This window comes from Camelus ferus, chromosome 21 (assembly GCF_009834535.1).
Source record: "Camelus ferus isolate YT-003-E chromosome 21, BCGSAC_Cfer_1.0, whole genome shotgun sequence".
NCBI classification, from domain to species: Eukaryota; Metazoa; Chordata; class Mammalia; order Artiodactyla; family Camelidae; genus Camelus; species Camelus ferus.
Window position 1 is genome coordinate 10210961 of NC_045716.1, and position 20212 is coordinate 10231172.

General features: G+C 36.2%; 1 protein-coding gene across 9 annotated transcripts in view; it reads right to left on the reverse strand.

Annotated features, from left to right (window-relative positions):
• Positions 1-20212, reverse strand: part of DNM3 (dynamin 3) — a 475573-nt gene that overhangs the window by 118977 nt on the left and 336384 nt on the right. For all 9 annotated transcript variants that reach the window (XM_032463725.1, XM_032463729.1, XM_032463731.1 and 6 more), the window contains one exon: positions 23-134. In XM_032463725.1, coding sequence (XP_032319616.1) covers positions 23-134 — 112 coding nt within the window. The remainder of the gene's footprint in view (positions 1-22; positions 135-20212) is intronic.

Genomic DNA, 20212 nt, shown 5'->3' on the forward strand with positions numbered 1-20212 from the left:
ATAAGAGATATATCCAACTTACTAAAGATTTATCGGGATAAACTCCAGCTCTTAGTAGAGATGCCTTCCAGCTGTCTACATCCTCCTGAGAATCACATGCCAGCTCAAGGAAGCGATAGTCCTTGTATACATTCCTGGAATTAAAAAAAAAAAAATCATGCTTTTAGTTTTGAGCCAAATTCAAAATGGTTTCATATCACTTCAGACCATGCTGATACAAATGACAGTCCAAAGGGAGAGTTATTTGACAATCACTGGAGAAAAACAAAAACAATGTATTGTATTTAAAATTATTAGTAAATTCCTTCATGTATGTATTACACAATTTAAAAACCCTCACATTAAAGAATTCAGAGTCATCTCTACCACTAAGCAGTAAGAAGGGAAGGGAATACAAATGCTGTCAATGTGATACACTGAGCACCAGCGGAAGGGAAGTTCTGAGAGGAATAGATTTGCTACTGCCTAGTAACTAGATCAATTTCTGAAACAAATTTACAAGTCTAAATGGCTAATAAAACTTTAAAATGTGTGGCAATAATTCTAAAAAAAACCCCTAGAATATTATGCTGGATTCAAAACAGAAAAGCTCACCAATATTGTGAAAAGAAAAGAATGTTAACTAGTATTTAACAGAGTAAAATGTCAATTAAGTCCATATTTATAACTGGGACAATACTGTAATTTTATTTTTCCTTTCCTAGTAATAAAATAATACACAAGATGTAATATATGCCCATTTTGAAAAATTTGGAAAGTAGATAAAAGCATAAAAATGGATACAATCATTCATTTTCTATTTACTGATAAACTTATTTCTTTATATTCTTTTGTTCAATGCATTTCTCACACAGCTGAGGCTCTCTCTATGTATCTTTATTAATTTTGTGTCCTTTACAGTTACTATTATATCATGATCATCTACTTATGCTATTACATCTTAATCAACATCAAATTATAATGGTACAATATTCATTAATATAAATGTGTGATAATTGACTTGATCTCCCAACATTACATACTTTCCTTTTTTTACAATCATAAGTAATGCTCAAATATTTTTTTCCATAAGCCTTTGCCTTACTATTTTAATTTACTACTACTATTTTCCGAGTATAGACTCCTATATAGTTACAGGATCAAAGTTATGATCATTTTTTAAGACACTAATACACATTCCGATCATCTTTCCAGAAAAGATAATCCAATGTAGACAGATTCTAGGCAATATACAAGATTAACAATCCTTTTCTCTTCTTTTTCTTTCCCAAGGTGTTCTCATTCATGCCTAACAGTCTCAATTTCCACCTAAACCCAGATGGCTCACATATTTCCATCTACTGTCCAGACATGCCCCAGATTCACGCTGCCTATTGACCTCCCCCCTTGAGTATCTCAAAGGCACCTTGACATGAATGACTGAATTGGGGATTTCCACCTGGATGTTCCCATTTCAGGCAGCAGCAGTGTAATCCAGATTCTTTGCAGGTATCTTAGACATCTTCCACTCCCATACCCCTCCTTCCATTCTGCCATCTGAAAGTGGTATTCCTCTTGTATATGGACCACCAACTTATTAACATCTCTCCCTGGGCAATTACAATAGCCTCTTCACTAGTCTCCCAGCATCACATGGCCACTTTAAATTTGTTCTCTACACAGCAGCCTCATCATCTTCTGAAAATGTGAATCAGATATTTTTAGCTCTGGCGTAAAACACTCCAATACTACCTGCCTTAAGGAAAAGACCACACTCACCATGATGGCCTACAAAGCACTGTGTGGTCTGGGCCGCCGTTCCCTTCCTCTCCAGCTTCTTTTCACACTCTGTCCTCCGCTGCTCTTTCAGCCACACCTGCCTTTTACTTCCTCAATGTGCCATGCTTCCTCCCCAGATCTTCACTATTCTGCTGTCTCTGCCTGCAACTCTCTGTCCTTCCCTCACTGCACAATTAACTCCTACTCCTTCTTGGAATCTCAGCTCAGTCATGGCTTCTTCAGACATCACTTCCCTGACACCCCTATAGGTCAGCTCCTCTTTCATACATTTTTCATATTTCTACTTACCTCTCCTTCATAGTACTAGTCACAGTTCTGATTTCACAATTACGTGTGAGTTTCTTTCTCTCTCCCTCCCTCATTTAATTATTTTAATAATGTCTATCTTCCCAACTAACCCATAAGCAATATTAGGTAGGACACGGAATGTACATTTTTATGCTCATCATTGTATCCCTGAAGGATTCAGGGAAGATGACGGGTCTCATGCTTTGCTTCCTCCACATTTCCAAGTCAGGTCAAACACATCTTCTTTTGTTAAGTCAAGCAGACACTAGAGCTGTTGCGGTACTTCTTTGCTCTGGGATGAACAAGAGCCGTGGGACCACAGCAGGAGAACTCTAAGGCAAGGACCATCATGTATGCAGCAGTCTCTTGGCAGAGCTCACCCTCAAAGATCACAGGACCTTTGGGTGTTCCTAGTCCTCTGCCCCAAGGAAGTGTGGAGGGCCTGAGTTTTCTCTAAGCTAATACAGAAGAAGCGCTCCCTCCAGGTGTCTCAATAGGTAACCGGCAAACTGCCTATTTCTGGCCTTGGTGACTGAGATGTCTGTCTTCCCACGCTCACAGGACCAGTTCCCTTAAAGCACCCAGCAGCTGGACCTGTGCCACAATGAAAAAGGAAAATAAAAGGACACCTAAAGAGGAGTAACAGCCAGAGAAAGAAAGAAGAAGGCGATCAGAGCAGTCCACCAACAAAAGAGAACTGTTGGAAGTAGCAGAATAATAAATATTTGAGGAGATACAAGCATGACATTAGGAAAGACTTCCTGGAACTAAGATAAATAAGCAAATGTTACTAAAAATACAAGAGGAACCTGAAATAACTATATGCATGTACTTACTTAAAATATAAATATAAAAAAATTTTAATGATTGCTTTCAAATTCGATATAGCAGACAAAATAAACAAGCACATAAACAGTATAATTGATGAAGTAAATTTAATAGATTCCTTTATCACTTAAATAGAAGATGAAGATTTTTCATTATTCACAAACCATTTACAAAAATCTGTCACACACTTGGATCTACACACATATGCAATGTCAGCTTTAAGAAATTTTAAAAAGGAGAAACTGTATAAATCATATTCTTTGATCACAAAACCAAAAGAAAAAGAAAAAATGAATTTCTAAAGAAAGACTAAAAAAGAACAAAAACTTTAGCATATTTCTAGATAACCCCTGTATTACAGAAAACAAAACAAAGTCATAAATTATTCAGAAGGCAATTAAAAAATATAAATATCATATCCAACCAATGGAGCACAGCAAAGGTTGTAGGAAAATTTAAGGCTTTAAATATGCTCATCATTTAGAGAAAAAGAAAAAAAAGTTAATATTCATCTACAGAAATGATAAAATTATGATTAAAAAAACAAAATAAGCCAAGAAAGGAAATGAACATAGATTAAAGCCAAAACTAAAGAAATAGGAAATATTAAAATAACATAAAGGATAACGACATCCACAAGTATTTTCCTTTTTAGTAACAGATAATACACTTATAATCCTAATTAAGGGAGAAGACAAAAGAACACAAGATCACAAATAATAGAATAGATACCCACAAACATAGGAGATTGAAAAAATTAAAATAAAATACTTTATGTGGTCCTATATCAAAATTAAGAATCGAGAGGTAACAACATCCTAAAAAATGTAAGTCATCAAAATTAACTCAGGAAGAATTGGAAAATCCAAGTGGCTTTTACAAAACTCTACTAGAATTAATAAGATACTTGTTTAAAAGGCTAAACACTGACTGCAAGACAATAAACGAAAATCGACGGCTTTTCTCAACACTCCCAATGACTTAGAAATAGGAAAATACTCCGTTCACATTAGAAGAAAGCCTATAAAATACACAAAAATAATTTTTTTAATTAAGAAAATTATAAAATCTTATTGAATAGCATAAAACAAGATCTTCATAAATGGGAAGACATTGGACGTGTTTGATTTGATTACACTGTACTCTTAGGTCTACAAAGTGACTAGTGGATAGCAGGTATTTAAAAAATATTTATTCAATAATTTAATAGTGACTCTCCATCAAAGCTTTAATATTTTTGCTAAAGTGGTTGAACAGTTTTACATATTTATAGAAATGTTCTTTGTTCTGATTTCATTACATACTTTTTGTATATTATTGTAATGATTTCTCATTTTTAAATTTACATTTGCCTGACCTATCTTTGTCTGTCTCTTCTTTTACTTTTTGGCTTTTGTCCATTTATTTTACTTTTTAAAAAGAAATATTTGTTATCAATGACAACAGTATAGTAGGCTTTTATTTTTCAACCCAATTTGAAAAATCACCTCCTATGATTAGGAAAGGTTTAATCACGTTTATTTTTTGACATAGCTGTAAGCTTTTAGTTTTGTCATTTTGACACGTGTCTTTTTTTTTTTAAATGTTCTTCACTGTTTCCTTTGTGTGTGTTGATAAATGAATTCCCTTTTTCGTTTCCATTTTTTTAGTGGTTTTCAGTTTTACAAGTAAGTGATTATCTTTAAGTTTTCCAAATCATTCTTGAATTCATTTTTGTATATAAAATTCCTGTATATAAAATTCAGAAATAAAATAATAATTCCTTTTGAGGGATCTAGAAGATTTTACTTTCCACAGTATCTCATGACATTTACTAATCTGTCTAGAAATATTGACCAAGAATATTATTTCTGATTTATTGTTTTCTCATCTCTTTAAGAGTCTCCTTTTTTTTTTTAACTTTTGTATTCAATTTTGCTATACTTGAGTAATTATTTAGATGGAACTCTGTATGTTTAACTCGAATAAATATTTATCACCAGGCATTTTCCATCTGGGCTTCCCCATTTGTAAATTCTTACTTGGATTATTTTTTTGAGTTGACTTCAAAGCAGAGTTGGCTATCTGAATTTCTGGTTGGTGTAGTATCCACATTTCTCACCTTGATTCAGTGAGTAAGCAAAGAAATTTCTTTTTGTTGTCTTCCTGTTTAGCCCCATTTTTTTTTCCCTTTATCAGGGTAAAGCATGCACTGGTCAATCACAGAATTTCAATCCACTTCACTCCATGAGTCTGGTAAGTAGTTGACTGACATTGCTATTTTCTAGGGTTTTCAAGACTTTCCATCCCTGTTGTATATGATTTTTTTTTTTTTTTTTTTTTGGCTATAGCAATGAATGGAGAGGGGCAGAAGAGAAACTTCTAAATTTTCACCATCTCATAAGAGAAATCATCTCATTTAATCTTCGTAGCAACCCTGCAAAGTCGGCCATAGAGCTGTCTTACAGTTGAGGAAACTGAGATTGAGAGAGATTAGGTGACTTTCCCCAAATCACCCAGCCAATAAACAGCACAACTTGGGCCTACCACAGTCCTTGACGTGTAGCCTCCGTGAAACAAAGATTACTTGAATGAATGAATGAATGAATGAATGAATGAATGAACTATCAAATGAACTTGGACTGTGCTTATTTTTAAAACCTCCTTTTTCTTTTTTGACTGGATCCTTAACTTTCTACAGAAAACCCAAGATTAAAGAAGTTTGAGACAAACCACAATAAGCAGAATGAGTAATTTTAATTAAAATGGGACCTATTTAAAAAGCAATGTATTTTCCAAGTATGACAGTTTATTGTTGGAAAATTTGAAAGGTCATATCTTTGCTACAGAGCAGAAAGGGTAATGGATAATCTTGATGGAATCAAAATTCATCAGTTTTTAATTATCCAATTACCTCTCTACCATAGCTCTTAGCTACCACTTAGGTCTCCCTCGGAGGCATTTTTCACCACACAGCAGGAGTTCCTCTGAGAAGTAAAGGTATGGGGAAGGCAAAGCTGGACAAATTGCAGGGGAGCTCTTGGCCAGCTGGAAAGCATGAGAAGTAGGGAAGGTACAAACTTTCCACATTCTCTACGCAGATCTGAAGAATTCAGCTTTGGCCCATTCTTACTGACCTTTCTCCAGAGTATTTTCTTTCAGGGGCTCTTCACATGGAAAATCTTGATTTTTTTTTTTTTTCCCCTCAAAGGAGAGCCAAATTCTTGAGAGGGAAAATAATTATCTGGTTGAAACATTAGAAGAGGGTCAAAGGCTTCTGGTGGCTTTGGCTGCTTCGTTTTTACCCATTTTTGAAGCTTCGTTTTAGGCTGTGTCTAGACATCCAAGGAGAGTTGGATACAGGTCTGAAACTCCGAACTGAGCTGATTTACTGGAAGTCTCATAAATTCTGTGGACGCAGCTTCCAGGTTCTCACCACATGCTGTAGCTGTATAGATAACCCGCAGCCATTTGTACTGACTGCATTTTTTTTGTTTGTTTAGTCTATTTCAGCTGCAATCATGCAGATATGAGCTTCTGAATGATTTCACTATGAAATCAAGCTGAACTCTGTTTTATAGTTTGAAGAAATAAAATTCAACATTAAAAATGAGCATGAGAAATCTTATCCCACAGGTAAAAAGGATTTTAAGTGTTACACTGAAGAGAATATGACCACATGGTGAGCCCATGTTTTGATTTTATATATATAACTTTCATTCACATCATAAGATTGCCTTTGGATGTTAAAAATGTAAAGTTTAATTTCCTTGTCTATGACAGGTCTTCAAACATCTGGGACCAGACAGTATGTGTCCCTTAACTCTTCTAGTCCTCAAGCCAACACTTCTGCCAATTTTGCCAAGTCATTTTCATATGAAGAGGTCTCTAGATAACACAGCATCCTTCTTGAACTCTTGTGAACTTGCTCTACTGTAAATGGGTTTTCTGAAAATAAGATGCCAGCAACCAATCACAAAACTCCAGATGCAGTATTATTCAGATGCAAGGAAGAAGTCTGGCAGAGTTTTGCCCACTCCCTGGACAGTAAACTTTTACTAGTGTAAGTTAAGTAAAATGCAGTAAAATAAAGACCATGAACACCTATTGAAATCCAGGCTGTTCCATTTATTATCTTATATGATATTGAAGCTAGAACACTCCCTTACACCACACACAAAAATAAACTCAAAATGGGTCAACCTCTTTGAATTTTAGTTTACTCATCTATAAAATGGGGATAATAAGAGTATCTACCTCTGGCTTACTATGATACTAAAATAAGGTTGTGTGTGTGAAGAGCTTGTTTCATACCATATCCAACATGAGATGAATACAGAAGTAAAATACATAAAATACAAATATTATTATTGTGCATTAGTTTCATTGCTTTAAGGTCCTTTGCACTTGACCTTCTATAAAACCAGACCTCTCCTGTACTAAATGCATACAGACTTTTTAAAATACAAGGAAAATTTACGTTTAATAGTATTACATTTCATCTGGTTAGTTTTGGCCCATCTTCCAGTTTACTCAGATGTTCTGAATCCTGATTCTGGGAAACAATATATTTACAATTCTTCCTGTTTTGCATTATCTGTATATTTATGATAAAATATGCCCATGTCATTATCAGTCATTGGTAATCATAAAGTAGATCTAAAACAGACCTCAAAAGATACCATACTAGAGAGAGAAATAAAAGGGATCCAAATCGGAAAAGAAGAGGTAGAAGTGTCACTACATGCAGATGACATGATATTATATGTAGAAAACCCTAAAAGGTCCACACAAAAACTACTAGAAATAATTGTAGAATTCAGCAAGGTAGCAGGTGACAAGATTAACATTCAAAAATCGGTTGCATTTCTTTATACTAATGATGAATCAACAGAAAAAGAAAGTAAAGAATCAATCCCCTTTAAAATAGCACCCAAAGTAATAAAATATCTAGGAATAAATCTAACCAAGGAGGTGAAAGACTTATACACAGAAAACTATAAAACACTGATGAAGGAAATTAAAGAAGACTTAAAAAAATGGAAAGGTATCCCATGCTCCTGGATAGGAAGACTCAATACTGTTAAAATGGTCACACTGCCTAAGGCAATCTACAGATTTAATGCAATCCCAATCAAATTACCCAGGACATATCTCACAGAACTAAAACAAATCATAATAAAATTTATATGGAACCACAAAAGACCTAGAATTGCCAAAGCATTACTGAAGAAAAAGAAAGAGGCTGGAGGAATAACTCTCCCAGACTTTAGACAATACTATAGAGCTACAGTCATCAAGACAGCATGGTATTGGTACAAAAATAGACATATGGACCAATGGAACAGCATAGAGAGCCCAGAAATGAACCCAAACCTTTTGGTCAACTAATCTTCGAGAAAGGAGACAAGAATATACAATGAAATAAAGACACAGTCTCTTCAGCAAATGATGTTGGAAAAACTGGACAGCAGCATGAAAATCAATGAAGCTAGAACACTCCCTTACACAATACACAAAAATAAACTCAAAATGGGTCAAAGACTTAAACATAAGACAAGATACAATAAACCTCTTAGAAGAAAATATAGGCAAAACATTATCTGACATACATCTCAAAAATGTTCTCCTAGGGCAGTCTACCCAAGCAATGGAAATAAAAGCAAGAATAAACAAATGGGGCCTAATTAAACTTACAAGCTTCTGCACAGCAAAGGAAACCATAAGCAAAACAAAACGATAACCTATGGAATGGGAGAAAATTTTGCAGATGAAACTGACAAAGGCTTGATCTCTAGAATATATAAGCAGCTCATATGACTTAATAAGAAAAAAACAAACAGCCCAATCCAAAAATGGGCAGAAGACCTAAACAAACAATTCTCCAAGGAAGAAATACAAATGATCAATAGGCACATGAAAAAATGCTCAATATCACTAATTACCAGAGAAATGCAAATCAAAACTACAATGAGGTGTCACCTCACACCAGTCAGAATGGCCATCATTCAAAAGTCCACAAATGACAAATGCTGGGGAGACTGTGAAGAAAAGGGAACTCTCCTACACTGCTGGTGGGAATGCAGTTTGGTGCAGCCACTGTGGAAAACAGTATGGAGATTCCTCAAAAGACTAGAAACAGACTTACCGTATGACCCAGGAATCCCACTCCTGGGCATATATCCAGAAGGAACCCTACTTCAAAATGACACCTGCACCCCAATGTTCATAGCAGCACTATTTACAATAGCCAAGACATAGAAACAGCCTAAATGTCCATCGATAGACGACTAGATAAAGAAGTTGTGGTATATTTATACAATGGAATACTATTCAGCCATAAAAACTGACAACATAACACCATTCGCAGCAACATGGATGTTCCTGGAGGATGTCATTCTAAGTGAAGTAAGCCAGAAAGAGAAAGAAAAATATCATATGAGATCGCTCATATGTGGAATCTAAAAAAAAAAAAAAAAAAAGAACATAAATACAAAACAGAAACAGACTCATAGACATAGAATACAAACTAGCTTGTGGTTGCCAAGGGGGAAGGGGGTGGGAAGGGATAAACTGGGAGTTCAAAATTTGTAGATACTGACAGGCATATGTAGAATAGATAAATAAGATTATACTGTATAGCACAGGGAAATATATACAAGATCTTGTGTTAGCTCACAGCGAAAAAAATGTGACAATGAGTATATGTATGTTCATGTATAACTGAAAAATTATGCTCTGCACTGGAATTTGACACAGCATTGTAAAATGACTATAACTCAATAAAAAATGTTTAAAAACAAAAAAAGAGATACCATACTAGAATTGTATGTTCCATTATATGGTCCACTGGGTATCAAGAGTAAGACCTAATATTTAATGATAAATCCATATAAATGGACTATCAAGTCATGTCTATTTCCTATCATGTATATTCCAAAAGACTACATCAAGGTCTAAGTATAGTATATATACTCAATTCTATTAAAACATTCAGAGTCAGTTTGGTTGAACTTGATTTTTAAGATTCAAAGAAAGTTCCTATTGGTTACTGATATCCCTTCTAAATAATGAAAAATAACAATTTTACAATTAATTATAAACTTATATAGCAGAACACTGATGATAAACTCATCAATCAAAATTTCCATTTTGTTATCCCTTTTGAAAAGCTGGAAGACAGTCTCCTCTGCGGACGTTTACTGATCCACTGATCCTACCATATTCCCACTCGTCATCACCCTCCTTATGTTTTTATTCTGTGCATACTCAGTTTAGCACCATTACCACTACACTGCGAACCTTCAATCCCCTTTCCTATCTTTACCTTCACCATTTTGTTTATCTAATAAAACTGAATTATTTTCCTACTTAGTTCCTGCATCCAAGTTGCTAAAGAATGCAAGAAGAAAACTAGACAATTGTGCCTACTATACTCACTTAAATTTATAATTACAAATATCAAATGGGCACCTAACTTTTCCAGACTTCCCTACTGTGTAATTCTGTAGTCAATATGCCTTCTCACTGTACTAGATGATTACTTCATACCTTTTCTTCCCTCGAATCTCTAATATACCATCTGCTACTCATACTCAGTGATAATCTTGCTTCATACGTCGTAGAAAAACATACACAATCTGATGAGAATGATCCATCTTCTTTCCACCAAATCCACCAGACTACCTGAATTAGCAACCACAGACTCTGCCTTCCCCGTCTACCATGGAAGACCAAACCCTCAACTTATACACCGCGTCCCATCTCTTCTAATGTCTTTATGTACTTCCTACAATCACTCCCTTTCTCTTCTACTACAACAATTTATTCCTTCCTACTATTGGGCCATTCATATGGCATACTAGCATGCCTCAAAGGCAAACATTTAAAAACACACACAGACTTTCTCTTAACCTTTCTTCATACCCTAAGAACTGCCCCATTTCTATTTGACTTTTTAAAAACACCTTTATTGTGGTATGATTCCTGTACAGTAAACTACACATACTTCAGATGTACAATTTGATGAATTTTGATAGATATATACACCAATGAAACTACCACCACAATCAAGACAGCTAACATTTCCATGACTCACCAAGAGGTACAAATTTCAAGTTCCCAATTTATCCCTTCTACCTCCTTGAGTTGTCTTGAATAGTTTTCTCCATTCTGTCACCTCCCATTCTTTCCTCAATCCACCCAGTGAGATTTGTGATTCTGCTACTTTGCAGATACCAGCCTTATCAAGGTCATGTGAGTACATCTTGCCACTGCAAATGCTCAATTCCCTGTCTTCATGTTACTTAGCTTCACTGCAGCATTAGACATTGTTGATCACTCCCTGTCTTCAATCATTGTCTTCTCAAGACTTACGCAACATCACACTCTCCTGATTTCCACATTTCTACCTCACTGACTCCAGCTTCTTAATCTCTTTAGTTGTTACCTCTTCTTTTGTTAGACTTTTAAATTCTGGAGTGTCCCAAGCTCCTCTGATGGTCTGGACTTTCTCCAAAGTAATGTCTATCTGCAGCTTTAAGTACCATTTAAATACAGATAACTCCAGACCTCGACACTAAACTACAAACTCCTATATATCCAAGCCACCATCTTCTCTCATCTGGATGATTGTGACAGCTTCCTAACATCTCCTTGACACCTCTTTTGCTCCACTCCACACAAAGAAGCCACAGTGATCATGTATCAAATCAGCACTTTTTATCATCCTCCAATGACTTCAAACTGTGAACAGGAAAAAAATCCAAACTTTTTGCCATTTTCTGATGTATGTTTCCAACCTCATTTTCTCTTGTTTATGCTCCTCCATCTGCAACAGAAGTTCATTGATGGAGCTCCGAATGTTCATCAATGTATTTCCACTATTTTCCAGTATTTATATTATATAGTAGGTACTCAATAATGTTTGTTGGCTAATTAACTATTCTTTCAGTCTTACCTCAACATTCAAAATTCTTCAAAGAGTAATGACAATGAATCAATCATATCAAGATGTTACATTATTATAAATTGAGAATCAAGCCTGTGATTTTAATAATATGAATTTAATAAGCTAGGACTATGAATTATTTTCATCTCTTATAGACAATATTCCTGATTTCATGTACTTACAATAAAAATTACTTTAATCAAACTAGAAATTACGATTAAAGTTAAATAGAAAAGAACCACAAACCACTTAAAATAAAGTAATCCCTCCCTAAAAACCCTTGTATCAAATAGCAACTTAAAACCATAATGACACACTATTTGCTAAATAGACAAAATAACATTACACATCAGACTGAAACTCAGGACATGTAGCCTAAATTCTATTCAGAGGCAAAATCATAGTCATGTACACCTTATTATTAAAAAAAAATACATTGGCAGCACTGAATTTAACAAGTTGGAAAATTATAAAACTAAGTAGAGCAAAATATAGGATATAACAGATGTTAGGAACTAATTATGGAAAACTGAATTATCACTGACAAATTTAAGAATCTGTTCTTTAATGAAACAATGAAACAAAGCTTTGTAAAATCTGGTAAAGAAAAGACGAGAAAATCAAAATCAGACATGTGAGACATGATTTAACAGAGAGAAGATCAAATTATTTCAAGTGATGCTAAGTGTACCTTTATGATAGTAAATTTATAAGTATCAATGATGGATACAATTTCTAGGGAAATATGAAATAAAAATCATAAAATCCCAACTGACCAATATCCACAGGATAGACTGGAAAAAAATTAAAACTTTTCTTGAAAATAGATCTCAGAGGGCTTTATAGGTCTTCCTTTCCAAATTTTAAGGGTAATATTCTTTCATGCAGGACATCTCAGAAATATTAATAGGCCAATACACACTGTAAATCTCCAAGAAATGAATATGTAGAATTCCCCAAGTTTACTTGACCCTAGAATCTTTTTTCCTTGAACTTCTCATAGGACTAGTGTGCACTTTAAGGACAAAACTTTGGAATATATCTCTACAAACCAATCTCACCTATGAATAAAGATGTAAAACTCCTAAAAAATATATTAGGAAATTGAATATAATGAAATGTATGGCCTTGAATTGTCAAAGCAATCTTGAGAAAGAAGAACAAAGCTGGCAGCATTATATTCCCTAATTTCAAATTATAGTAATCAATGTGACAATTAAAACAGTGACATAAAAACACACATAGATCATTAGAACAGAATAGAGAGCTCAGAAATAAACCCACACATACATGGTCAATTAATTAACAACAAAGGAGCCATGGATATACAATGGGGAAAGGACAGTCTCTTCAATAAATGATAAGAAAACTGGACAGTCACATGCAAAAGAATAAAGCTGGACCATTATCCTACCCCTAACACAAAAATTAACATAAAATAGATTAATGACTTGAATTTAAAATCTGAAACCATAAAACTCCTAGAAGAAAACACAAGCTGTGAGCTCGCTGACATGAGTGATGACTTTGGTGATGATTTTTTAGATTTGACACAAAACGCAAAGGCAACAAAACTATATCAAACTAAAAAGCTTTTGCACAGCACAGGAAACCATCAACAAAATGAAAAGGCAACCCACTTAATGAGAGAAAATATTTGCAATTCATATCTGGTAAGGAGTTAATATCCAAAATACAAAAAAGGAATGTACATAACCTAAAAGCAAAAACAAAACAAAACAAAACAAAACTCTGATTTTAAAAGTGAGCAGGGGAACTGAATAGACATTTTTCCAAACAAGAGATATGGCTATTATCAAAGAAGTAAGTGTTGGTGAGGAGGTGGAGAAAAAGGAACCCTTGTGCACTGTTGATGGGAATGTAAACTGCTGCACTCACTATGGAAAATAGTGTGGAAATTCTTCAAAAAATTAAAAATGGACTATCATACGATTCAGCAATTCCACTTCTGAGTATTTATCCAAAGGAAATTAAAGACACTAACTCAAAAACATGGAAGCAGCCTACGTGTCCATCAAAGGATGAATGATAAAAAGTGTTATTTATGTTTATATTATATATGAATATTATTCAACCGTAAAAAAGAAAGAAAGCCTGCCATTGTGATGTGAATGGAACTTGAGGGCATTATACTAAGTGAAAAAGCCTCTCAGAGGAAGACAAATACTGTACAATCATTCTTATATGTGTAATCTTAAAAAAAAAAAACAAAAATAACTGAGCTCAAAGATAGAGAGAACAGATTGATGGTTGCCGAAAGCAGTGGGTGGAGTGGTGGGCAAAATGTGTAAAGATCCAGGGTGGAGGGAGGTCAAGAGATACAAACTTCTAGTTATAAAATAAATAAATCATGGAGCTGTAATATAAAGCATGGTGATTATACTTAATAATGCTGTGTTGCATATTTGAAAGTTGCTAAGAGTTCTCATCACAAGAAAAAAAATTGTAACTATGTATGGTGATGGGTGTTAACTAGACTGTGGTGATCAATTGCAATATATACAAGAATTGAATCATTATGTTGTACACCTTAAACTAGTATGTTATATGTCAGTTACACCTCAATAATAGGGGAAAAAAAAAAAAAGATCCAGCCACCCCTACTAAGTAGGCCTTTTCCTAAGAGAATTTTCTATGAGGGGTACTATCAAGGGATCACTTGCATTCAGTACCATGTATTAGGTTGACCACTCACAAATCCGAGACTTCTCCTCCAAGCTACAGTTGCATTCTGGATAATTCCACTTTCAAAATCTTGATTTACTCTCAAATCTTCTCTTCCCCCAAAGTTTTCTTGCCTAGTAAATGGTGCCTCCTTCCACCTAGCTGCTTGTGCTAGATACATGCCATCCTGAAGGTCTCTTTCCCACTTCAGTTCCAATCAGTCCATCTTGTCAATGCAGCCCCCTAATGAGCCTCCTTTATTTCATCTCCACTGCCTCCATTCCAGTCCAGGATACCATCACCTTTCACCTGGAGGGCTACACAAAACTCCTAACTCCTGTACTTGCTTATTCCTTAATTCTCCATTCTGCACCCAAACTTAAACCCATCAATGGCTCCCTTTGATATTAGGATGAAGATCACCGATCTTCAATCTCAGATATTTCCTTTTCTTGATGCAGTGAAGAGGAAAAAAATTAAGAAATAAATAAAACATTTTAAATAAAACATGTTTAATTTTAGATACAAATTTTAAAATATAAGAACATTGCAAAACACATTTACTGTAAGTGCATCTGCAGAATCAGCTGAGTCACCACCACTCCTGACTTTCTCTGGCTGCCAATGGCCGTGGCGCCAAGTCCATGTCAGTGTTAATCACAGACATGACAGAAGAGCTAAAAGTATGAGTTCTGGTTATAACCGTGCGGTCTTATTTATGACAAAAGAAGATCATAAAGAAGGCAGATCACAATTTAAGTGGTGAAAATTCTTGCAACATAGGACACTGAATAGCTAAGTATTCTTCCTCACACCCAAATGCTAATATAATCCGACATCACACAATTTAAGAAGGTAATCCAAACAAAAATAGAAAAATTGGAATTCCTTAGTAGGAACTTGATCTCCTGGCTTCTTGAAGAGCCTTCTGCTGCTCCGGGCCCCTTTTCCCCAGACTTCACTGTTTTCCCCAGCAGAAGAGGAGGAGAACTGACCGATCTGATTGGTGTGTTGCAAAAGAGAAATTGAGCAAGCTTCTGCCCGCAAGACACATGCATTTCTCTCTCATTCCAAGATGCTCTGGTGAGCTCTGCCCTCTGGGAGAGCCCTGCGGTTGCTCAGCTGTGTCTGTGATTACTTGGGGCCCAAATATTAGCAAGACACTTGGCCACAAAACAAGATTCATTTGTTTCATGTCTTATCTGTTTGTATCCTGTGCTTCTGAAAACAGCAGCAGCAACAACAAATTTTAACTGGAGACAGGGAGAAAAGGGTAGGATTTATTGGCCCCCTTAAACTCTAACAGTGAGGGGTGGCTTTGAAGAGAGAGTGATGGTTTTGGTTTCAGAGGCCTTCTGAGTAAAAAGAAGGCAGTTGGAGACGTGGGACTAGTGTCTCAGGATGATAAATAATAACCATATTACATGTGGCTGTGATGCTGGGTTCCATGTGAATTTGTTTATTTTATTTTAATACAGCTTATTAGCCTCATTAAATATTTTCCCATAGGATGACAAGCCAAACAGCCACAGGTCATGTGTCTACTTGGGCATAACCAATAGCAGGCAAATTAGCCAATATCATAATATCATTAAAAAAAGTTGCTGTTGCAACCCAAACTTCATTTAGCCCAAAGCAATGAAAGACTTCAGAAGGGAATAAAAGGCAACTGGCGAAGGAAGCAGAGAGGGAACCACAATTATTCTCAGTCTGTCTCATTTATTAGGTCAGAAGAGGTTAGAGTAATGATCTGCTTAAGCTCAGCATTTCGAAAATCTGAGGGATAAATATAGAGCGGCCATCGGTCCCCCAGTGTGATGCCTCATCAGGAGCTGGGAAGAAACAGCTGCCCAGTCCGCACCAGGCTGGCCTCTCTCCCTTCAGCATGGGTTATTTGAGAATCACCTCATGTGCGATCTCTCATTTGAGTTAATGACCAATAATAATTATCACTACATAAATTTAAAAAGACATTGTAGAAATTCTGCAAAATAAGTTTTATGAGTAACCATCAACACGGAGAATTGATGTCAAATCCCACAAGGCACAGTAATATCAAGAAGCCAGAAAACCACAGTGTGCAACAGTATGGAGTTAAGACATTCATGTTTGCCCCCAAACACCAACAGAGAGTTTGATGAGAATTCTCATAGCCCAGGATGGGGCTGAGGATATTTGTGCAAGTTTATCGGATTGAAATACCATTAAAGAGAAGATGGTAGTGGAAAATTTTAGCAGGATGAAAGGGACTGGCATGGTCATGGTATCAATGGTTTTACATAATGGCTGCCCCACAAAGTGAGTCTTTCTAATTATTTTAGAATTATTAACTGTTAATATTATTATTATTATTTCAATCATGTCAAGTCATATCAAAGTCAGTTCCTGAACTCATTTTTGAAAGTTTTGTATCAGTCTTTATCACATGGAAAGACAGGTCTTCAGGCCACTGTTCTGTCTGAGGCTACAAAAAAATGTCTCGGGTGCACCAGGGAAGTTTGGTCTGCTTTGTGAATAAGGCCCCACTCAGGTAACCAGCACCACCTCCATCCTGCCTCTGCTACACCTCCCTGGTTCCCCTAAGTGATACCAGGATTGGGGTGAGCAGCATACGACCAGATGCACAAAATTGTTTAAGGCCCCAAATCTGTATACACACTCATCAGTCTCCTTGCTGTAAAATGTTTGTAAAAACCTGATCTGCAGGAAGCTTGGCTATTCAGTGACTTGTTTGGGGAAGCCATTTTAGGTGCACTTACAGTTAACATCATAAAGGATATAATTGACTCTTCAAAAGAAAATAAATCAGACTGGAAAGAAATCAAGTACTTCAATGGCAACCTATGCCTTGTGTGGAGGAATAATATTTATGCAGAAGGTGATGATGATGGCGGTGGTGGTGGGCCTATGACCAGGGGCCCCATGGCATGCTCTTTCATCCTTCAGGCCTTCTCACGCAATGCTGCCTCCGCCCTCCTTGACCACCTGGCAACCTTCTGCTCATCTTTACAACTTCAGCTCAAACATCCCTTCCTCTGAATCTTCCCCAGGTAGCATTAACGGCATAAATTATCTTCTCTGTGCTCCCCTAATGCCTTACTTATTTATCATTTGAGTGGAACTACAGCTTCTGTTTATGGATTTATTACTCCAAGAGGTGGTAGAAATATAAACTATGTCACAGCTGATCTACATAAAATCTTGGAAGAAAGATCGGTAATGGGCTAATAAAAACAGGTGAGATTGTGAGATACATCTTTAACTTCAAAGGTTCTATTGAGGAAGACTTCCATGCCAGGTGTCTCTATAAAAAATAACAGAAGGATGGATGAATTATGTATCTGGACACATCATTCTGTATCATGGTTCTAATGGTACTGACTGATTGATTGTTGTGTTTAATAAACGTTTATTAAGAAGCTGTGTGCCAGGTCGTGATTAAGACAGACCAGGTACCTATTCTTATTAAGCTTATATTCTGGCTGTATGTACAAAAATCGATGGTGAATGGAATGCTAAGACACGGTCAGTCATTTATTTAGACTTCACTGTCAAGGCAAGAGTCAATCCCAATATCCCAATGGCATTTCACTCTTCCCACTGAACAACAAAACTTAAAAACAGACATCTGTTTTATTCCAGTAAGTTTCATCATTTTAACAATCACTCCAAAGACTGAAAATAATTCATAACCCAGATAAAGGAAATCTTTACAAAGTGCCTAGTGGTTTTTTAAAAATTGTTCTTTAAAAATGTACACTACAAAGGCGTTTTTGACCAGACAGCTGTTTGAAAGAACAAGGATTTCATGTTTTAAGACTAACTTTAAAATTGAGATGTCTTTGCCTTCCAGGAAAACTCAGCAGCTGTGGAGATTATTTCACTTCTCTTTCTTTCACATTTTACTGGATTTAATTTTAAGGGGTGGGGGGAGATATAAAAGAGAAAATTGCATACAACATAGAACAAAACCTATTGCAAAACCAATTTTTAACCACAATGAAGACACAAAGGCAACCCCAAATCTCTTTTTTAGCTGAGGAAGGAGAAAACACAGCCCTCTCCTGGTGAGATTTACCTCTTTCCTCGCTAAACTTAGAAAATGACACCCCCCCCCAATCTCAATAAAATCAAGATTAAGTTGGTTTTCTAGAAGAATAGGAAGGAATAACTAAAATGGCTTCAGAAGTAGCAATGGAGAATCCATCACAAACAAAGAGCATAAGTAATTGCTGCCTTGTGCTCTTCATTGGTCAAGTTCTGCCAACTACTCTGCCCAGTTCCGGAATCCAACTAAAGTGACGGAGTCCACCCATGAGAGAGCTGGAGAGAGCCTCTGGGGTGACTAAGAGGAGACAAGGTGAGGTTAAAAGCCTCGGGAAGATGTTTTCAAGGTGAAACTAGCAGGTAAAGCACTGTCTGCAGCACTACGAGGCCCCTTGCATTTAGCCACTGCCGCTGACGGAAGGACAGAGAAACTGTGGCACAGAGATGTGAGGAAGAATTTTCCAGTAATTCAAACAAACCCCTGATAATCAGGTCTCCCTCAGTTGTCAGCAAGGACATAAGGTGGCCGGTACCTGGGGAGGAAGAAGCTTGGAGTAAACAGGTGCAGGCTGATGCCACGTGGCTGGAGATGTGTGGGCATAAAAACAGGCCTGACCTAAATGTGAAACCCAAAGCCTGAGGCAGCCCCATAACCTGTCCAGGGGCCTGGGCTGGAGGACTGTTCTCTTCTTCTCCCGCCATATGAGGGACACCTGTGGGTTTCTACTGGCTGAAGGTTACCAGACAAGAATGATGGGCTGTATCTGCAAATATGGAATCTGAGTCTATCTCCAAGTAGACTTAAGCTTAGCATCCCAGTGGTCTAACAAATCATGCTTCTTGATAGAAATAAAGTCAAAGAGACTTTTAAATATGTGCAGTAGGTGAACAGTTATATCCTGCCCAGAATATCCTTAACCCTTATCAAAATGTTCACCAACCAGTTATATTTCTGGCAGTTTCATTCTTTTGAGTCTTGAGAGCTTCAGGTTTCTACAAGAATCATTGCATGACGTGACAGAAAGAGCACAGACTTTGGAATCAGAAATCAAACTCTGGACCTTGATAATCATGTGTTAGTTTTGTAACATTGGGCCGAATTATTCAAGTTCTCAGAATCTGGATTTCCTTGTTGATAACTGAGGATAGTACTATCTAAGGGAGTTTTTAAGGCTCAGAAATAACATATGCAAAGCATTTAGCATGGTGCCTGGCACTAATTACCATTAAAATGCAAATATTCCTGGAGAAAGCTATTAGCTCACAAGGCAACGTCCAAATGATATAGTTAGCTGAGAAAGGAAGACTAAAGAAGGAGGTGGATAGAATGAGCAGTGAAGGTGAGCAAAGGATAAGATCCATCACAAACTCCAGCTCCTAGATAGCTCTGCCCTGAGCTTGGTAATGACACTGGGATAAATGGTCATAGAAGCAAGCATAATAGATTTTCAATATATTGTTAATATCTTTTAGACATGGTCTTGCCTAGAGGTGACAAATGACATTTCTTGGTCCCTTTCAATCCCCACTTTACATAATTCTAAAATTTAAGAGCAAAGAAATGGGATGATTGAAAAGTACATTAGATTTTTCAAAGTATCACTGAGGAAGAAACAAGTACAATACTGCCTAACAAAAAAGCTAACATTTGAGAAC